Below are 15,882 nucleotides of genomic sequence, written 5' to 3'. Positions count from 1 at the left end.
AGAATCGTTGGTTTACGATTATTGATAAACAAATTGATTTAACAAAAGTACATATACTGTTAGTAGCATAACCTTTAAAAAATATCTTAATTCAATATTTGATTTATATTTTGGATTTATAACCTGAATTAAAGTAGCATAAAAGTGCAAGTACCTCAAAAATTGTTCTTGAGTTGTGGTAAAAATGTATTGTAGTTACGTGCCATCCTTTGTCGGTTCCATCAGCAGATTATTACAGTCTTTACTGCGTGACAGATAATAAATGTAGTGACAGAGCAGAGCTGTAGTTGTGACCCTAATCCTTTATGGGATGTATCATCAGAGGCCCCTCACAGTGTGGTGTCCCCTGTCCCCCCAGCCACAGCTGCAGCACTGATGCTGAGCAGGCCTTCGTCAGCCTGCAGGCCTCCAGCCAGGACACACTGCGGCGGGGTTAATGCCACAGGAGTGATGTAGGCTTTAAACGTCAACATGACAAACACATAGTTTAACTGTAGTCAGGGTGAAGGATGGTGGTTATCAGAGACGGATTATCAGTCTTCCAAATCTGTGTATCCTCAGCTAAGATCATTTTAGTTGGCAGGGATATCTGCTGCAATAAATAGTAAAAACGACAAAATCCTTCCAAAAATATAGCAAAACTACAGTAAGGAAAAACATGTATTTATCACAAGCGCTAAAGTGTGAGGCCCATTAGCATCAATACCTACTCAAAATGCTGTAACTATAGCAACTATCAGTCTATCCTGTTAATGTTTATTATTAATAAAATGTGTTACTATTACTTCAGGGAAGTTTACCAAGGTGGAGCGCATTTATGGCCAAACCTTTGTGCTTCTGTTAAGCATCCAAAGTGAAAAAAAACTAAGATTGGAGTGTTGCAGTTCAGTAGTTTTGGTAAATATGTAATGTAATGCAAGTTATTTTAACCACAGTCACTGCTGAAACAAGTACAAAGCTAACATGCTAATGTTAGCAGATGCTAACCAGCTAACATTTCCTAATAAGCACTAATACCAAAATACAGCTGATAGGAAAGTAATTGGTTTTAGGTGGTTGGGGTCATGAAACCCTTTCTTTACAGCCAATAAATCAACAGACACTTATGTTCAAACATAGTTTTCATCAACATTTTAATCTGAATTGATTGTTTTAAAACAGTATAGGTTTTGTTGTGATTTTATTTACAAAACTGTTAAAAATAACAAAACCTTTCATGGATTTTCTGTCAACATCTATGACAGAAGAAAATAAAGGTGTAAGTGTTTCCTTCCCATCTGAAACAACGAACAGAGATATTTTAAAACCATTATTGTCATTTATTTAATGTAGCAACATTTCAACACCAAAAGCCCTTTAACTGTTTTTTTATCTCCTTCGTTTGCAGTTAGTCACTAGAATCAATTGGGGTAAAAGTGCACATACTGTACAGTACTTTATGCTGTACTGTATACTGTACTCCACTGTACTCTGTACTGTACTCCACTGCACTGCAATGAACAGAGCAAAAGGTTCACTCTGATCCATGATAGAAAAAAATAACAGAAGCATCGTTTGGCACACAAATGACCCATAACCATTTCAGGTTTAAAAAGTGTTAAAGAGTTACAACAGCTTCTGAGCAGGAATCATTACTGACGTTACAGAACACCTCCGCCAGTCTTCACCTGGGGCCTTCTCAACATTAAATGAATGATGTTTCATAGTAAACCACATGTTTAGTACTGTAACACTAGCCGCTATACCGGTTACCTTAACCTCCGGGATGTTGGTGGTAAAGGTAATTCAGAGCTCCATTTGTGGCCTAAGCACTCCATCCATTGGGATTCTGTCCTAAATGCATCAACATTTGTTGAAAAGTAATATTTTTCTTTATGTATTTGCAGGTTTCTTCTTAAGAAATGTTTTTGTGAATACAAGGGTTACACCATCTGTCCTGAATAATGACATTCTTTCACTTTAAGTCTGCAAAGATTGAAACACGGGTTGCATGATATTGGAAATCTGGCAAAGCAATGTTTAGTCTTCTGTGGTATATATTGCATTAGGAAAAAATACAGGGATTTTCACCAGAAGAGCTGTTTTCCGTTCAACGTCATCCTTTCTGTAACCAAAGTATTTCCACACTGACAAGCAGGGAATGCTTTTCTTTTTATAAGTTGAAGAAGAATTCATGTGATTGGTGGTTAGCAAGAAACTGCTTATCCTTGAAGCCTTTAATAGTAATAAATGCAGACTTTTCTAGTCAATAGGTCATGGATAACAACAACTGTGCAGCTTTTCCATGTGTATCATGCAGTAAAAAGATGTAGCAGGATGATGCGAACATCACAATGTCAATGCTAACACAGTTTATCGTGCAACCCTTATTTTCACCTTTCAAACATTGGATTTTTCTTCACACTACATGAAGAAATAACGCATTTACGTACAAAGTGCTGGCGTCACAAATGGGCGTGTTGGGACACTTGAAGTAAAAGCTGGAAAACTAAAAACATCGTCTTCTCTAACTAATGTCTCTTTTTAAATTCCACTCTAGCATTATGTAAATGTCAGCTCCTCCGCAACAGAAATACAGCAATAATAGTTAAACGTGATGGCAGAACAATCTTCTTTACTTCATAATGTTCCAGCCAAATCCCCCCCCCCCTCCATGTACATTTGTAAACTGCTACTACACACACACTGGCTTTACCTAAAAGGGCATTAAACACAGGACGAAGAAACAAAAGAACAGCCTGGCATTACACAAATTAACCTTCCAACGTGAAGTATTACTGGCCTCTAGAGTCTACTTTACAATCCTCCTTCTCATTCACATTGCAGAGGCGGAATGGGCTTCATGATGTTTGTCAGCAGATGTAAGGAACAAGGAAAACACAACCAAGACATTTGGATGGAAGAGGACCAAACTGCACATCCTGATACAAATACACACTTCAGATCTGATGGAGAAGGATATATATATATCGAGAATAAATAAAGACATTGTTATTTACAATGGTCATTTTGTATGGCCCTTCTGAGCAGCTCCTCGAGTGCAGCGTGCTAATGCAGAAGCTTCACTTTGTTTTACCATTTCAATCTAATAACAGTTCAGTAGTGATCTAATCACGTCCTGCACGCCATTGGGGATCTGTAGTAGGTTGGGTTGGGTGGATTCTAATAATCTGGATTGTAAACACAAGGAGAATTAGGAAGAGGACAAACACTGTGTTCAAGTAGGAGAAATCCCAGGGGCCAGATACTTCAATTTCCCACATATGAACTTGTAATTAAGAAGGAATCATACATCTTGATATCAGTGGTTTCCAACTGGCCGTCTGAACCTTACAGGTCCTAGTTAATAAGGTGTTTGAAAGAGGATGCTTGTTTTTTTTTCTCCTGGTAAAACTCTGGATATTTTAACCTCTTTAAAGCCTCTAAAAAAAGTTGTAGTTTGGGGGTGTGGAAACCACAGCAACATGAGATTAAACATGTTTTTCTTTAAAAAACATGTTTAACTTCCACCGCAATGAGCATCATAGACTGGGACCAGAAACAAATCATTTAGAAGTAAAAAAACAAGTTATTTTACATGTAATTTCGGGTGTTCAACTACTTCCTTTTTCAATTTTTATTGTCCATTGTGTTTATATTTAATCCCTATCTATTACCTTCATTTCTATTTTAATTTCCTCTAAGTATCTCTGGCTGAATTTCATATGTTTGACAAACACTAAGACATTAGTGCAGGGCATGGTTTGCATCTACATGAGATAATTAGTCTGAATAAGGAAGTTAAGAGAACCTCTATGCCTTTTTTTTTGTCTTGTCAAGCAAACAGAAATACTACAGCAGATGCAAATAAGTGATTGGTTGTAGATCTATTTATGGTCGACAGTGGGAGTGGAAGTCAGTCGAGTGTGCACATGCTCCCAGTTTCTCAACAACTGAGATTTAAAAGATCCACGCTGACACAGATCTGACATCAACAGTGCAATACATACAGCAAGTGTGTCCTCTGGCATGAGTTTTATTCATCTGATACCACTAAACGCATGAAGGGGGGAGCAGAATGGGCTTTGTGTAAGATCTCAAGTGAGGTGAAGAAGGCAAGATGTGCTGAGTGTACACAGGATAATAAGAGAAGAGCAGAGAGGATGTGAGCTTTAAAGAACACATTACATAACCCACTTCCTGGAAGTTGTTTGCTCTGGAACGGATGTCAGCGGAGGAATGTGTTTGGATCTTATCATCAGACAAAGCGCTTTGTGAGCACGTATCAAGTATCAGCTGTAGAATTGATTGTGGTGTGTAAGCATGTCACCACACAGGCTCATTAAAAAAAGGAGATACTTAGTGTACTGTGGGAGAGGTGACATGTTGAACTCATTGCAATGTTTCTCTGACCTACACATGTTACCCTTATGCACCCCTATAAAAAAGATGGCCATACATTAATTATACATATTTTTTCAATTTCAATTGAATTAAATTCAACCAACATCAGTGTCATTTCAGAATTTTAACCCTTTAAGTGCCACATGTTTGTTTTCATATTGTCCCTGTTATGTTTTTGTTTTTCTGCGTATGGGTGGCAGTAGATCAGTCTGTAGGGACGTTGCTTGGTAACCGAAGGGTCGCCAGTTCAAGTTTCAATCTGACCAGAAAATACAGAGTGGACTGGTAGCTGGAGAGGTGCTAGTTCACAGGTATTGTCAAGGTGCTCTTGATGAAGGCACTGCTGTTTTCTCGACAAACTCTCCATAACAGAAAAATGCAGGTGTTGCCTACTTTCCCAGGAAAATGTAAAGGTGATGCCAATGCTAAACAATATTTCTGTTCATTAAAAACAGTTACTAAATTGACTCTTTTTTTCTGTAGAGGAAGTACAGAAACCATAACTCGGGATTTATTTGTTGTTTGAGGTGCAATATATGACTCAGCAGCTTTAACACATGGAGAAACTATTGTTTTCTGTTTCGATCTGATGCATTATTTTCACTGGTAAGTGGGCGGGGCCGTGATTTTTGACCGGAAGTGTCGTCAGCGCCCTCATGATGTATTTTTAGAGAAAAAACCCTGTATACTGTATGTGTACTATATATGAATTTCTCCTTTTGGATGAATAAAGGGTCTTCTTGTTTGATCTGGGATAGGCCAATTATTAAAAAGAATAACTTTGCTTTAATGGTCATGGGTTTAAACATTGGGGTTTTAATAGGTTTCAATGTGGATATACTTACCTTAAGGGCCTCTATTATTTACCTGTGATACTTCTTATAAGTTGTATAAAACACCTTACATTTATGCCATAAGCATTAGAAAAGAAACAAATAAGAAAACTGTCCCTAGAGAGGCACACGGGTTAAAATGCTGTGTGTAATGTGTGCGTGGTGAGTGCTCAAAATAAATATGAGAAAAACACCCTTCTGTCTTTCCGTGCATTGTGAAGTCTTTGTTCCCTTTTAGTAATCCTAAACTCACTATCTTGTAGGTCACAGTTTTGCTAGGGCTAAAAACAGACACAATTTTAAAGTACAACTTGAACATTTTGGGTAATAACACTTATTTGCTTTCTGTCTTAGGCAGTTAGCTTAGCTTAGCATAAGGACGCTAGGCAGGGAGAAACAGCTATGCTATCTCACTCAGAAAGAAAACATATACCTTTATTTCCCAAAATGTTGACCTATTCCTTCAACAATTTAAAAGTACCTTTTATCGTATTTCTTTCCTAATTTTTACATATACATATGTATATATATATAAGTATGATCACTTTTCATTACAACATACAAATATTTGGCCCTCATACGGCTGTTCTTTTTTGATAAGGGTAAGTAGAACTATGTTAGTCAAAGACAAACATGTTATTCCTTCACTCCCTTAGATTAATTTCCATAATGTACTGTACAGTAAAAGCTGTGCTCAGTCTGAACTGGTCTCCTCTTTCCTGCCGCTCTCAATCCATGGACGTTACAAGCAGTGCCTATAAAAAGTCAAGTGAAAACGTCATAAAAAGAGGAGGACCGAGCAACCAGTTAACTAGTTGTGACTCACACATTCATGGCCCCTCGCTGCTGGTCATTTCTACGTATGGCACGCTCCAATAGCACGGCACAGGCATGCTACTCCGCCTTGGATCCCTTGTGCCCGGAGGAGCCTCTGAGGTAGGTGTCGTAGAAGAACAAGGCAAAGAGGACCAAGTAGCTGAGGTACATGAGGAAGCCCCACGTGATGTTGTCCATGTTGGACGGACAGCGCACCTCATGCTGCCAGTTGTACACCAGGCCCAGCACGGTCAGGCCCATCACCATCTGCAGGATCTGGGTGGTGGTGATGATCATGGCGCAGGGGCGGGGCACCCTCCAGCCGGCGGCCCGTGCAGCGTAGTACGTGTACATGAAGGAATGGACCACGAAATTCATGGTCATGAACCAGCCGCCGCCTGCCACCTGGTCCTTGTAGGAGTACCAGGAGTAGAGCAGCACGGTGATGTGGTGGTACCAGTGCAGGAAGATGAGGCGCTGCTTCCGCAGGATGATGAACACCGTGTCACCTGGGCGAGGGAGTCATCACGTTCAAAAGACAGGCATTTTTGAAAGTTTTAAATTGTCAAATGATATATATACAAATTGACGTGACTTTGATACTTTTTCCATTATTCTCTTATTGTACGATATAGGGATGCGACTACGATCATTTTAAATGTATGAAAATAGAATAGTTATGTACTCATCGTGCAATATATGCAGGTGACAGAGTTTTAAACTATAACTAACCCTAACCAGCACAATGTTTATGTCAATATGGGATTTATTCTGCACCATGAGCATACATATATTAAGCTTTCATATAGCCTAAGTCACATGACCAGACAATTTGTAGAATTGATCTACTAGCTGATTGCTATCTTTAGCTTTGACCTAATGTACTCATCATCGCTCCCGATAGAGTGCCGCAGGAACGAGTCCTAAAAAACGGAAGTAAGTTAGCATTTTACGACTTCCGGTTACATAGTTTCAGAGTCAATACGATTTCTTCATAGGATTTAGGAAAATAGCTCGAAATAAGGTCTGTGGTTGACACAAATTTAAGAGACATGTCACGTGTTTTTTTTTAAGAGATTACGTGTCTGAAAAACGATGGTCGTTAACAAGTGGCTGAATAGGACTACAGAAGTTGTCTTCGCCGAACACGTAACAGTGCTGCTAAGTTTGTTTTCCCCTGTTCTGCTTGAAATACTTCTAGTTAAATTCAGTGTGGCTAAAAGGAAAAGCTTTGTTAAAATATGCAAGCGCACGAAAGTCAGTTGAAACGATCTTAAGTTGGCGTGACGTTGAAGTCGTGCGACCCTGCTGTACACGTCTTTATGATTTGAAAATGATAAAAGTACGGTAGACATGCGGAGGCTGAACAAAATGTGCATTTATCAAACAGGTTCGTTTCCACAGATCTTATTTTTTACAATACTCCAAAAGCCTATGGAGAAATTGCTTTGCTTTTTTGTCAAGATAACCCATGTACTTCCGGGTCGGCCTACAAAAATAAGTCATCCCTGTGGCGCTCTATGAGGACCAACCAATCAGCTGACTAACTTTACATCCACATAAAGTGCTTTGGATGAACTGCTGGCTTGTTTACAACTGGTTTAAGGATCTGAAGCTTAATATACTTGTCAGAGTTGTATTGGTAGAATTGCTGTGTTTCTGTAAACCATAATTAGCCTATATATCTGATTAATTTGCATAAATTATACTGGTCTTGAGCAGTTTATACCCTGTAGTAAAGCTGTAGACTGTCTTTCTGTCTGAGGAAACCCTGTCTGTATTAATCCTCCGCTAATGGGATTTTCTTGCCAACTCAGCATATGCCTCCATTTATCACAGCACTCAGGTCTCCGGTCCTACAGAGGGCATGAAGAGACCAGATCAGTGTGCACACAGGGACACAGCGCCACCTTCTAAAGGAGCAGCTTCAAAGGTTTGCTGAGACATTTCTGGAAAGTACCGTGAGAGCTTTTTTCCAAATGGAGCCTAATTTGAACCTAGACACCACCAGACGTTTTAGTGGCTCTTCTGACCTTGTGGACAATGCAAAGCGAGGTTACAGAAGTCTTACCCAGCTCTGGTGCCTTGCTTAGAACAAAGGCGTAGGCCCAGAATTTGCTGACGGGGGCGCTGTAGAAGCTGATGTCACACACGGACTGTCTGAAGCCGTTGGTTGTGAGGACGTGCAGCATGTACAGTCCAGTCCTCACCGCTCCTATGATACTGCAGAGGGAACCCACAATGTGCAAAACCATTAGAACACATTATTTTAAAGCAGTGATGAAATCAAAATACCAACAAACAAATTCTCTTAAAACCTGAAACTCTGATTAAGCTGTCAGATCTAATGCTGCTGCTGCATCCACGCTGCTGATGCTCACCAGCCCCCCAACACTCCAGCATCCACCTGTAGGCTCGGGCGGTAGTTATTTGATCATCACTCAATGTTCTATGTAAATATGTGGAGTGATGAGGCTCGAGCCTAGATGCCAAACTCAAACTATGCTGCTTCTAATAAACATATCAATGAAACACGTGAGTGGTCTGACTGGACTGTTATCAGATTTTCCAAGCATTAACTGTACAATCATCCTTGGTATTTAGTTTCACCATTGACATCATAAAAGAAATCACTCTACTGCTGAATTTGCATAAAACACCCTAGTAATCAGACATCAAACCAGACAAGTTTGCACAAAAGTCTAATCAATTATTTCCTGAATCCAACCGGTTTGTTGCTCCCATGTTGAAATCTGGACGGTACCACCACCTGCTGCTACCTTCTAAGTGGGTCACCATGTCTACACACTTTCCCAGTAGTGATCACAGAATATTCCCCAGGTGTGGTTTTATCAGTGCAAGTGAAACACATTGTAAAAGGATGGAAATCTATATGAGCAGAGCACTGGAAACCAAAGACACTTCAGGACATGACTGCTAGAGGATTATTGGAACTTGGCCAAGGACAGCAGACAGGGAGCAGTTAAAATGAATTACAGTGATGTACACCACCGTCTCTTCTGAAGGTCCTGCTTCCTCTCTGGGTATTAATCTTACACTCGATGCACTATACTAGATTCACCAAACATGGCCAGTGCCTGCAAACCTATGCAGCAGTTAGCCGGTGTTTACCGGAATTTGACAAGAAAAATCAGTTGAAGTCTGACAGTGAAAATAATTCCAACTGAGCACAATTGGAATGTTTGAAGTAGTAACAAGCATGCTTGTATTGACAATCCCAGAATCTACTAAATCTGATAGAGTGTTTGCTGGTATGCTCCTTATCAGTTGATTTGTAATTCTAGAAGAAGAAGAGGAAGAACAAGAAGAAGAACAAGAAAAAGAACAAGAACAAGAAGAACAAGAACAAGAACAAGAAGAAGAACAAGAAGAAGAAGAAGAAGAAGAAGAAGAAGAAGAAGAAGAACAACAAGAACAAGAACAAGAACAAGAACAAGAAGAACAAGAAGAGCAGCATGCCGACAGTGTGGGCCTTTATCTAGTGTTAGAGAAGGACTACCTGGTTGCTCAGAAAATCTTAGCCTTTTTTGTCATTAGCTGTGCATAAAATATAGGTTATGAACTTTTTTTAATCCTAAAAAGTTGAAATGTTCAGCTATCTTATTGTCAAAGGTCATAAAAAGCAGGTACTAAGCAGTAATTGGCTGAATAAGATCCATATTGTGCATCCATTATCAATGTGTATCACTCTGTTTTCATGCATAAAATACTGTGCAGTTCATTTTCCACAGGACTACATAAAGTCAAGTGTTTGGCCTTCCCTTTAAGTTCACGGCCCTCAGCTTCAAACCCACAGAGGAATGTGTTGTAGGTGACAGTTGTGCCATCTAACTGGTTAAACATCAACACATTTCCTGCACTCTTCCAGCACCGTTGGCCTCCTGCAGGTAATGAAGCAATGATGCTGTTATCATCTTTCCTACACTCCACACTCTAGTTTAGAGTAAATCAGAGGCAAAAAATATAGAGACGTAAAGTGGGAGTAAAAGAGCATTCTGGCGTTGATTGCTATGGTACTACACTGAAAAATGTTATCATGTATTACTAACAGTTGTCTTTGACTAGTTTATCTTGTCTACATCACACAGGACTTGAATAACCTGCTTAGAGCAAGCAGTACATGGAAGACAACTTGTAGAGAGAAACCAAATGATACAATGGTGCACAAAGATATTTTAGACAACAGTGTGCTTCCATTTAAAGAAGACTGCACCGATACTGCGGAACAAGAGATAAATATTTACCCACAATGCATTGTTCTTTACTATCCATAACTTGGTTTCTACCTACCCTGCAATGAAAGACCACTGAAAGCTCAATCGTGTATTTAGGTGTGTTTATGATAGTTCAGTAGCTTAATATATAATATCATCATCATCTTTTAGAATAAGTAATAAATAACTATATTTGGTATTGAGAATAATAGTCTCTTAAGTTACTGAAAAATAATGTATAGGGGAAAATGGCAGTTTTGTGGAGTAGCGGTTTAAAGAAGCAGAAAATGGAGTTTCTCAACCAAAGAACAGTAAATTTAAATGTCAATCCACCAAATCTAACACCAGTCATTTCAGCTCTGCAGCATCGTGACTCACCTGAAGATGGCCAGGCTGAGAGACCACAGCACTAACGGCCGTCGCAGGTTCAGCTTCGGCCTCTCCCTCATGAAGTGCTGACCGCCGAATACGAGCGCGGCATACAGGCCACAGAACATGAAGGCCTTGCTCCTGTGGATGCAAAATCACAACTTCAATAAACAGGTTTGTTTGCCTTAAAGCTATTGTTTTTTTGGGGGGTAAAATGCATAACATATGGTTTGTGGTCAGCAGGAAATTGGTCAGTAAATACCCAACTGGTGAATGTCTGAAGCTTCCATGTAGCTTAACAGTGGATTCTAACAAGAGACCAAATATGATGACCAAACTTCATCCACTGAACATTAGCCACCTTTAGCATAGCGGTGGGGATTGTGATGTGACTGTGATGTAGTTTGATTATAGCTTAACATTGGCTTTTTACTTCTGCCGATGGCATTTACACTCCATAATGCATATCACAACTGTAAGTATCATAACTGTGTGTTTGTCAAAGAGCTTTTTTTTTACATTTCCAAACACTCTATGGAAAAATCCCCTTGGTTTTTTTCAAGGGAGCTATTTCGACGCTAACTTTCATGTTTGCCTAAGATACTTCATCACTAAACCACCCTATTAGTACCTGATAAAGTGGCAACCGCAAAGAAGAACTTAGAATGAATAAGCTGTGTCCATGGTTTTGTGGTTATGTGGAATTTGACCAAATATCTGATACAGCTGCTACTTTGTTTGAATTATATGTCTTATCCTATAAAAGTAAAAACCATAAAGATAATAAAACGTTCCTTCAACATAAATTAACAAAAACCAGTATTTTACAACCATTATGGGATTGAAATACCTGACATAAGGTGCCCTTACCTGATAGTACTTTGACCCCTATCAGGTTAAAAAAGAGGAAGTAGGTGACTTCCTCTGACAAACCTCCTCCCTAAACCCTAAACCACCTCAGTCAGACGCTGGACCGGGCGTGATTACACAGCTGTATTACATAAGGACATTATTACACAATTAGGGTGAACGCACCAGACATCTGCAATTATAAACAAATATGACATGATCCGACTGTCTGCTGCTCACCGAGGCCATGACTTGAACAAACAACATGTACGCAACGTTTTTACAAGCTATAGATTAAAAAAATACCAGTCTTATAACCAAGTCCTTCAACCTTATCCTGATCTATAATCACAGCAGAGGATTAAGAGATTAGTTGCTGACAAACTGACTGTTTACACTGCCAGCTCTGAGTGATGAGGCAATTTTAACTCTGCACTGCTCCGCCTGGCTTATCAACAGTCACCAATATTATTTGAATTAAAAGCCGTGGCAGAAAAATAGCGACTGAGCAGACAAGGTTAGCTAGTGGGGGTGAAAAAATCTGAGCACTATGAGGCTGCTACTAGAAAAAGAACAGCCATACCTGATATGTATTTATTTAATCTAGGCTCTATGGGTGCTTTAGAACTGTGTGTGTGTGTGTGTGTGTGTGTGTGTGTGTGTGTGTGTGTGTGTGTGTGTGTGTGTGTGTGTGTGTGTGTGTGTGTGTGTGGGGTGGTTTGGGAATAGACCAGAGGACTAATCCAGATTGGCACAATACATATTAGTCCGAGTGGATGCTGCTTGACCCAGTTAATGCCACGGGGACTTCCGATAGTCCTTCCCAGTGCATCCATGTTGAGTGCAGAAAAAAAAACTTGCATAAGGCCGAAGATTAAGAATGACCGCGATAATAAACTGATCAAATATTCAATAATGGATACTATGGCTGAAACTAACAGTTGTTTTGCTTTGGATTGATCTGATGGGTATTTGTTCGGATTACAAAAAAATGTTAGTCCATAAAATTAAAATTTGAGTGTAATATGACATCTTTAAATAGCTTTTTTGCTTGTTTTTAAAACTAGACAATTGGTATTAAAGCAGCAAATTTGACAGAATAGTTTTAGATTTAGCGTCGTTTGGTGAAGACATGGCTGAACCTTTGATGTGCCTTTTTATAAATTAAATGGAATTTTATAGACAAGTGCGACGCAAAAGATGCACCCAAGCTGCGCCTTATGGGTTCCGCTTTCTGAACGTTCCTTCCATTATGTATAAAAAACATATTGTATTAATTTTTCATGCATAACGCCACCAGTTGACAGAGTCACATACGTTACACAATGCATGTCAGAGAGAGATAAGCTTTTTAGTGAGTGAAAGGTTATATGGTTGAGTTAATGAGAAATATGTTAGAGTGCACAACCTGAGGTGTGGCTGAGGTAAGTTTAAAGAGGTGAACAAATAAATATGTCTACTGTTATAACCCAGAGCCCCAGTTAGTGTACTAAATGTGCTCGTGTTATCCAACTTATATGACGTTTACTAACCAAATTAAACAAATCCTCACATTTTAAAAGCTAAAGCCCATGTGCAGTTTTTGGTGAGGCTTTATTCCTTACAAATTCTCCATTAATGGCCTCATATTTTCGTCAATGTCCTCAATTCATCAATTGATGAAAACAGCAGCAGCCAGGTTGACACTCACTTAGCCTCAAGAGTATTTTCCAGCACTGCCACTAAATTATTACAGTCTTGTTAGATACAGGCCTAAATCACTAATCAGCTATTTAAACAATGTAAATTTACTGATTTTAACTTTTAAAATATATTATTTGTTTGTGATTTCGGCTAAGGCACCTGCTATAATAGCCTACTAATAGAGGGCTGCAAAAAAATGTTTGAAGATGAATTGATTTTTTTTTAAATGGCGATTAATTACTCATTAATCAATAAAGGTGATCGAATAATCAGTTAGTTGAATACATTTTGCAGCTCTACTCTAGAAATTTGATATACTGGCCACATTTCATTTTAAAGAAACCCATACCAGACACTTTTTACTTTTTCTTGTGAAAATTCTTGTCATTTCATTATCCAAGATGAGTTGATATAAAGCTTAGGTTTTGAGGAAAAACATGTGTATATTCTTGAGTGTAATATAGGATATATGTATTTCTCGTCAATACTGTTCTCTAAAGTGATACTGTATGTTGTGAGAAACAACAAAGAAGCACTCTCAAGTAAGAGGAGAGGTCAGGAGGAAGAAGCAGAGGAGAGTTATTAGCCTACAAATGAATGGAATTGATCCAAAAAAGGAAAGAACGCTGTCTGGCAGTAGGCCTATAATTGTGTTCCTTAAAAGCAAAGTTACATTATGACTCTGCCAAAGGAATGCTGAAGCACGTCCAAGTATTACAAAAGCTTCATTGTTATAATACACTTACTACTCTTTAAAACATAGTCTGCATTACTCATGCTATTTTTCAGTGTTGAACTCCTGGCCAATGTGGAAGAGGTTACACTTTTACTCCTTCACAGAAACACAGCTGCATTTATATTCAGTAATGAATAGCCTCATACGGGCGAATGAAAAATGTGCTCTTTCTTGGTTTGTATTTTGCATATTGTAAACTTCCAAGTGACAACAGTGCACAACAGACATAGCAATGTTTATTTTTCCTGTATGCAAATAGCTGTAATTGAAACCCGGGCCGACCTATGAGAGCACGGATGAAAACATGTCTCGCATCCTCAAGGACATTTGAATTAAAGCGGGTAGAATGTGATTCCGATGTTTCTTTAGCTAACTTTGGCTAACTGCCGTGATTTTTTGAAAATATATGACACTTTAAGCTAGACAAAGAATCACATTAATGGAGGGCGGTGATATAAATGTAAGACACTGGGTCCGCATGGCGACCGAACCCCTGACAGGATATGGGGTACTGACAGACCCCATCAGCCACCGTAGAGGTGGAGAAGGAGCAAGCAGACATTTTCTCGTGTCTTTTTCAAAGCAACATTTTCTCGTATCAGTACGTACCAGTTTTCCTGCATCCATTCCAGGGCTCTTCTTTCGTCGAATCGCCGCTCGAAATCGTACTCAGCCAGCGGGGAATGCTCAGTCGCGTTCATGTTAATTATTAGCGTTTCTTCCGCTTAAAGCCTGCGTTTGTTCAGGATTTTCGAAGGAAGGAATAATATTTAACCGCGCCGAACCGGCCTTCTGGAGGACTACAGCCTGAGTGCTGCTCCTTTATCTTATCCAGCTGATATTAGCTGGATTATCACCGGTTGGAGACTGGGAGACGGGAGGATGCGGTACCACCAGATGCACTTCCCCACCGCCTTTCACTTTCCTCAGTTCGTCAAGGCCGCTGGAATTACACAATGTTTTCCGTTTTGGACTTTCAAAATAAAAATATGTTGAAGCAGTGACGCAGCACGAGCTTGCAACTGTTTTAGGCCTCGATATTGGCAACCAGAGATGCTTCAGGCCTTATGATGTTTTATTTGCTTGCACCTTTTTCAACTCAACTGCAACTGCTGCACAGCCATTCCCCCTGCTGTAAATAAAATGTTCCATCTAATCTTACTTTAACTAAGTTGAATCGATGTTCAACTCAATAATCAAGTATTATATACGGAATATTCCACGTGTCTTAAATCCTCCTCCAATTATATCATCCTTTGTAAACCTAAACTATGGTTTTCATATAAAAATAACCTGCACTGAAAAAGAACAGCAAATTCAAGTTGATCATCTTTTTGTACTCACATGTAATCATTTTTTTATGTCTTACAGACACGCTCAAAAACTGTGAAGCGAAATCATATCCTTTTAGAATATGTTACCAATAACCCTAAACATTTATGATGTGTTAAGTATATCAAATACAATCTGGAAATGTAATAATGTAAGTTAATAAACACTAAAGATCTGGAAGGCTTACAGCCGCTCAAATAAGTGTTTGTTAGGAATAATTCATAATTAATTCAAGACTCAATCGAATTTTTTCTATATGTTTTTGCCATTTCAGAGATTAAATTAGCAATACCTTACTCAATAAATTCATTAACAAATAGAAAAGATCAAAACATTGGAGTCCTAAGTTTTATTGTGAAGGTTAGACGCATTCGTTTCCGGTTGTTCTTGCAGTCTCTGCAGTTTGACGCAGTGAGAGCACGCTCTCTGTTCCCTCAACGTGCAGTGATGGAGGTGGAAGGGGCGGGGCTTGACTGTGACATCGAGTTCAGTGTGGTCACCAGTTTCACCCAGACACTGAGAACTCCCCTGTCACGATTATCACTCTATTGTGCAAGAGTATATATTTTTAGTATTTTAAGTAACTTTGATGCTAGTACATTTTCACTTTTTAATACAGGACTTTTACTTGCTTGTTACAGAATCA

At 39.1% G+C, this 15,882-nt stretch overlaps 1 protein-coding gene across 1 annotated transcript; it reads right to left on the bottom strand.

The window, feature by feature from the left end:
* Positions 1-1,116: 1,116 nt before the first annotated feature.
* On the bottom strand, positions 1,117-14,834 carry LOC134870857 (very long chain fatty acid elongase 6-like). Its single transcript, XM_063893335.1, has 4 exons — positions 14,514-14,834; positions 10,646-10,777; positions 8,104-8,255; positions 1,117-6,541 (listed from the first exon to the last, which is right to left on the bottom strand). The coding sequence occupies exons 1-4, from the start codon at positions 14,603-14,605 to the stop codon at positions 6,111-6,113; spliced, it is 807 nt and encodes a 268-aa protein (XP_063749405.1). The 5' UTR covers positions 14,606-14,834; the 3' UTR covers positions 1,117-6,110.
* Positions 14,835-15,882: the final 1,048 nt, after the last annotated feature.

This window comes from Eleginops maclovinus, chromosome 10 (genome assembly GCF_036324505.1).
Source record: "Eleginops maclovinus isolate JMC-PN-2008 ecotype Puerto Natales chromosome 10, JC_Emac_rtc_rv5, whole genome shotgun sequence".
NCBI lineage: Eukaryota > Metazoa > Chordata > Actinopteri > Perciformes > Eleginopidae > Eleginops > Eleginops maclovinus.
The sequence above is the reverse complement of the archived record's forward strand: the minus strand, read 5'-3'. Positions and strand labels throughout refer to the sequence as shown.